The 6,545-nt window shown below is 54.1% G+C and overlaps 1 protein-coding gene across 1 annotated transcript in view; it reads right to left on the bottom strand.

The window, feature by feature from the left end:
* TMEM43 (transmembrane protein 43) overlaps nt 1-5,409 on the bottom strand; it is an 11,417-nt gene extending 6,008 nt beyond the window's left edge. The window contains 4 exon segments of the mRNA XM_083155674.1: nt 2,371-2,465; nt 3,405-3,539; nt 4,601-4,744; nt 5,229-5,409. Coding sequence (XP_083011800.1) covers nt 2,371-2,465; nt 3,405-3,539; nt 4,601-4,744; nt 5,229-5,240 — 386 coding nt within the window. The 5' untranslated portion in view covers nt 5,241-5,409.
* Between the last annotated feature and the right edge of the window lie 1,136 nt (nt 5,410-6,545).

Raw genomic sequence — 6,545 nt, 5'->3', positions numbered from 1 at the left:
TCACCATACAGCCAATTCCCAATATTCATTCTGTTAGATTGTGCCCGGCACATGCTGGAAGGTCTGACACAGTTCTCCAACTAGAATGATCGGAGTAGAGTAACTTCTGCCATTCCAAGTAGCATGTGCAGGTTTTCCTGCTTCTCCCTGTTTTATTAATCCCTCAACTCCTAGTCCATCAGTATCTCACTGAAGACACTGTGCCCCTCCCCGCTCTCAGGGGCGACACAGGACACTGGGCCCCTCCCCGCTCTCAGGGTGACACAGGACACTGGGCCCCTCCCCGCTCTCAGGGGCGACACAGGACACTGGGCCCCTCCCCGCTCTCAGGGGCGACACACAGGACACTGGGCCCCTCCCCGCTCTCAGGGGCGACACACAGGACACTGGGCCCCTCCCCGCTCTCAGGGGCGACACAGGACACTGGGCCCCTCCCCGCTCTCAGGGGCGACACAGGACACTGGGCCCCTCCCCGCTCTCAGGGGCGACACAGGACACTGGGCCCCTCCCCGCTCTCAGGGGCGACACACAGGACACTGGGCCCCTCCCCGCTCTCAGGGGCGACACACAGGACACTGGGCCCCTCCCCGCTCTCAGGGGCGACCACAGGACACTGGGCCCCTCCCCGCTCTCAGGGGCGACACACAGGACACTGGGCCCCTCCCCGCTCTCAGGGGCGACACACAGGACACTGGGCCCCTCCCCGCTCTCAGGGGCGACACACAGGACACTGGGCCCCTCCCCGCTCTCAGGGGCGACACACAGGACACTGGGCCCCTCCCCGCTCTCAGGGGCGACACAGGACACTGGGCCCCTCCCCGCTCTCAGGGGCGACACAGGACACTGGGCCCCTCCCCGCTCTCAGGGGCGACACACAGGACACTGGGCCCCTCCCCGCTCTCAGGGGCGACACACAGGACACTGGGCCCCTCCCGCTCTCAGGGGCGACACAGGACACTGGGCCCCTCCCCGCTCTCAGGGGCGACACAGGACACTGGGCCCCTCCCCGCTCTCAGGGGCGACACAGGACACTGGGCCCCTCCCCGCTCTCAGGGGCGACACAGGACACTGGGCCCCTCCCCGCTCTCAGGGGCGACACAGGACACTGGGCCCCTCCCCGCTCTCAGGGGCGACACAGGACACTGGGCCCCTCCCCGCTCTCAGGGGAGACACAGGACACTGTGCCCCTCCCACTCAGGCGTGACACAGGACACTGGGCCCCTCCTACTCAGGCGTGACACAGGACACTGGGCCCCTCCCCGCTCTCAGGGGCGACACAGGACACTGGGCCCCTCCCCGCTCTCAGGGGCGACACAGGACACTGGGCCCCTCCCCGCTCTCAGGGGCGACACAGGACACTAGGCCCCTCCCCGCTCTCAGGGGCGACACAGGACACTAGGCCCCTCCCCGCTCTCAGGGGCGACACAGGACACTAGGCCCCTCCCCGCTCTCAGGGGCGACACAGGACACTGGGCCCCTCCCCGCTCTCAGGCGTGACACAGGACACTGGGCCCCTCCCCCGCTCTCAGGCGTGACACAGGACACTGGGCCCCTCCCCGCTCTCAGGCGTGACACAGGACACTGGGCCCCTCCCCGCTCTCAGGCGTGACACAGGACACTGGGCCCCTCCCCGCTCTCAGGCGTGACACAGGACACTGGGCCCCTCCCCGCTCTCAGGCGTGACACAGGACACTGGGCCCCTCCCCGCTCTCAGGCGTGACACAGGACACTGGGCCCCTCCCCGCTCTCAGGCGTGACACAGGACACTGGGCCCCTCCCCGCTCTCAGGCGTGACACAGGACACTGGGCCCCTCCCCGCTCTCAGGCGTGACACAGGACACTGGGCCCCTCCCCGCTCTCAGGCGTGACACAGGACACTGGGCCCCTCCCCGCTCTCAGGCGTGACACAGGACACTGGGCCCCTCCCCGCTCTCAGGCGTGACACAGGACACTGGGCCCCTCCCCGCTCTCAGGCGTGACACAGGACACTGGGCCCCTCCCACTCAGGTGTGACACAGGACACTAGGCACCCATGCTATTCAGCCTTGACACACGACACTGGGCCCCCAAGATCAGGCATGACATAGGCCACTGGGCCCCTCCCAGTCAAGCTGAATGACTCACTGACTTACATATGAGGGAATCAGAATGCAACTACTTTTTACTTTATTTTCTCATTACAATAGCAAAGGGCAAAATAACTTAGAGAACCTACAAGGACGTAATGGGATACAGAAGCCGTGCATTACAGCTAAGGAAAGGAATGGCTGAGTCAGCGTCTCCGGGGAAGGGGCGTAACCGGGATGAACGCGGAGAAGGCGTCAGCGTCCTCTCAAAGCAGAGCACACTTATTGTGTACATGACTCTTACTTGGATTCCTCATACTCCACCCATTGGTACATCTCCACCTGGCGCTTCAGCTTCACACAGTGCATGGTGACCCCGTAGTTTGGGTCATAGAGCAGCTGCATTGAAATAAAAACAATATGATACAATGCTGCAAACAGACGACGGTTCAAGCCATTAATCACCCAGAAAATTCTCGTCTGTTACGTTTCATTTCTATGTGCATTCAAAAGGCGGATTTTCTGCTGACAGTACGAACATACTAGGGGCCGCGACATTACGGATTAACGGTCACGTATCGCTCTACCATCGATGGTGCCATTAATGATTTACATCGATGACGGGAGACTCATTGGTTCCAGCAGTGCACTGGCGCCAAGAGTGGTATGCGGGACTCAGTGAGCCAATCAGGGAAGGAGGCGGGTCTATAAAGTTCATACTGGAGGTGTTGGGAATTAAAAATGACCAACCAAAAAGTTGGTGGATTCAAATATAAAGCCAAACAAACAATCAAAATAAGAAAAGAAAAAGGTATTAAAAAGAATGCAATAAAGTGAATATTACTATTGACGTATGATAATTTGTTGTCATCTGTACACAAGTGTCCACAAGAAGTCATTTGTGTAGCGTTCATCCCAGCACCCTACATCTTGTAAACCTGTGCAGTTCCCGTTTCCCTTCCTGGGTGTGGCTCTCTGCTATGGTGCTTCTAGCATAGTGTGGTCTGTATTTCAGCACTGATATACAGACCAAACATGTGCTATAAGCACCACAGCAGAGAGTGACACCCCAGGGAAGAGGAACTGCACAGATTTTGAAAGGGTATCCGTTCCCTCGGTCGACAGTCACTGTCGACCACTACTGGTGGCTAGGTCGACACCTAAGAATGGTCAACAATGACAGAATTTCGACACAAGCGTAAGGTGGTCAAGTACATGGTCAACACAAGTTTTTCACTTGTTTTGGTGTAGACCGACGGCTCTCACTGTGCAAAGGCAACAAGTCCACGTTCAATACATTTCCCCACTGACTGTATTATATAATTTGCTGACACTGACCTTGGCTGTCTGCAGTAATCCCGACACGTGCACCAGCCTGGCCTCATTCTGAGGGTCCACTCTGTGGATGTTACCTATAGGGACCACGACTGAGAGACCCTCGTCCAGAGAAGCCGCCACTCGTACTGCCCGGCCCTGGAAGGACAATACGGAGAGGATTTCAGGGCTATACGTGTTACTTATCATTCTGTAACATCACAGCAACAAGAAAACTCAGAAAGTCTGTACAGATGGACAGGAGAAGAGATTACAGAATGGCTTCATTGGCAAATGTAGCATGTCTGATTGATACATCGGGCAGCATCGCATGCCCCATAGAACCCTATTAGGGCAGGAGGGATCAAACATCTTACATTCAGGGGATACTTCATTCAATAGCAAATGGGCCCCATAGGGACATAAATGTAATGTAAAACTGTACAAACCTGGGGACTTGCTCCATCTTCTTGCATCTTCCTGCAGATAGATTCTTGTAAAGGTTCCCATACATTAGTGCAGAGAAGCCGCCCAGGAACCTCCCAGGCGGCACAACTGTATACGATGCACCGTATACAGTCATTTTGCATAGATTGCATTGTATGAAATCCCAGCCAAGCCTGCCCGGCATGTGATGCAACACATTTTACCTGCAGCCCGTGGGATCCTCATGTGATGTGCACTGTACCACGCATCGGACCGGACTGGTCTCTGGGATTGTTACCAGACCCATTTTACCTGTGCATTCAGCCAATCTATCCTACATATACTGTATATGTTCTACCCCCTCCCTCTGTACAATCAGCATACCCCTTAGCTATCAACAAGCGTACCCCTCCTGCTACCCTACTAGCTCACCCCTCCCGCTACCCAACTAGTGCCCCCCTCCCGCTACCCAACTAGCATCCCTCTACCCAACTAGCCCACCCCTCCCTCTACCCAACCCCTCCCTATACCCAACTAGTGCCCCCCTCCTGCTACCCTACTAGCATCCCCCTCCCGCTACCCTACTAGCTCACCCCTCCCTATACCCAACTAGTGCCCCCCTCCCGCTACCCTACTAGCATCCCTCTACCCAACTAGCCCACCCCTCCCTCTACCCAACTAGCCCACCCATCTAGCCCACCCCTCCCTCTACCCAACTAGCCCACCCCTCCCACTACCCAAATAGCCCAACCCTCCACAGTAAGTATCAGTACACATGCAGATCATATTCTCACCTCATTAGTAAACAGCAGGTAGAATGAGAGAGAGAAGGCGATGAGGCCCACCAGCATCCCCCCAGCTGTATCACTCAGGCGATCCAGGAATCCAGGTTTGGGTTCACTTTTAATTGTAGTATGTTCTCTGGCGTTCTCTGCAAACTGAAACAATACAACATGATAGACAGAGAGTCACAATATCCTCGCCATATTTCATCAGTTTTCTACCATCTCCTGTAGCCCACAATGTGCTCTATAGGAGTTATCCGTAACTCCTTCCTCTCCTTCAGCACCTCTCGCAGTCCACCATTTACAATTCAGATAGGCCAAAAGTGTATTAATGTGAGATTCAGAAAACCATATTAAATTAAGTAAAGTGTGTTAGTGGATCATCATTCAGGTCAGTTATGCAGGGAAGAATGATGTTTGCTGCATGGACCATAAACAATTAACATTGGTCCAGTGCACCCCTCCAATTGCCCCATGAAACCCCAGGGTTCCTGGGTACCCAGTTAGAGAAAAGCTGCTTTAATGCATGCCTGTGGAGTGACATATGCGCAGCCTCTGCTTGGACTTGCAGTGAACCAGCAGCTGTATAATGATATATATATATATATATATATATATATATAAAAGAATGACTTACTTCCCTGGCCATTGCTTGCTCCTGGAGGCGGATACAATGTAATGCAATGTCTCCCGGTCACACACAGCAGATATCACTGAAATTCCAGCTGCCAGAAACTCCTTACAATGTTGGCTACTCCACTGCCTGTATAGCCCCGCCCCCTTGCCGGTCGCAGGATCATGTGCAAGGCTTCACCAATCAGGGCACAGCACACATTCCTGACCTCTGAGCCACGCCTACTCGCAGGTCATGACAGATAGGGCGGTTTCAGAATTATGTCATCAAATCGCGCTACCCCGGCTCCTCCTCACAGCCGCCTGGGGGAGACATTACTCATGACTACATTTCCCGGCGTGCTCTAGTCACCGGTCCGCGTATAATCAATAGAGATGGGCAAAACGGTTCTTTGAGCGGACCCGGGTCGACCCGGGTCGGTCAGTGAAAAGATCTGGATCCTTTGGTCGGCTCTGCGGCTCTGTTTGTGTAAAAAAGACAGTTATTTATGGTTTGAGTTAGTGTACCATACCTCCCAACATGACCCTTTCCAGGAGGGACACAATGCTCTGTTTCTGGACTTCCCTCTTAATGTTTGATTGTTATTACCTGTGTGGAAACACCTTTCTTACCCATTTAATAGCAATCATTCGTTAAGAGGGAAGTCCAGAAACAGAGCAAAGTCGTAGGTCAGAGATGGGGAACCTTTGGCCCTCCAGCTGTTGTTGGACTACACATCCCAGCATGCCCTGCTACAATTTGCTATTTGGCCATGATAAAACTGTTGCAGGGAATGCTGGGATGTGTAGTCCAACAACAGCTGGGGCCAAAGGTTCTCTAACCCTGACCTAGGTGGTGCACTTAACATAGATTGTTCTCCGAAGTATTAGCCCGTAGAATCTATGGTTTTACACACAGGGGAAATTGACTAATAATTGAATAGCCCTGCGTGGTAAACACAGTAGATAATTGAATATTGAATACGTTGGGTTTGCCCCCTTATATATCTCAGGGTCCTTTCCTGTGGGGCTACCGGTCTCTGTACTACTACAATTAGCCTGTAGCCCCTCCCCTTGAATATCTCCCCAATAGGCCCTCAGCATTTCAGGCATACACGCCGCCGGATACGGCAGTAGGGGGAGGTGGAGTCTGATATTCTGTGGCTCACTGTACAAATCAGGCCTCCCTCTTGAAGACCCCTTTTCATTGCCAGTTTCGGGAGGGAGGAGGGGGTCCCTATGATATAAAAATAAAAGTGTCTACTCACCCATTAAATACAACCATTTCCCTCATGCCTACCTATATACTTGTACAATGACAAATACAGGGGAATAATCCTTT

Source organism: Crinia signifera, chromosome 8, assembly GCF_055691185.1.
Source record: "Crinia signifera chromosome 8, ASM5569118v1, whole genome shotgun sequence".
Lineage (NCBI taxonomy): Eukaryota > Metazoa > Chordata > Amphibia > Anura > Myobatrachidae > Crinia > Crinia signifera.
The sequence above is the reverse complement of the archived record's forward strand: the minus strand, read 5'-3'. Positions and strand labels throughout refer to the sequence as shown.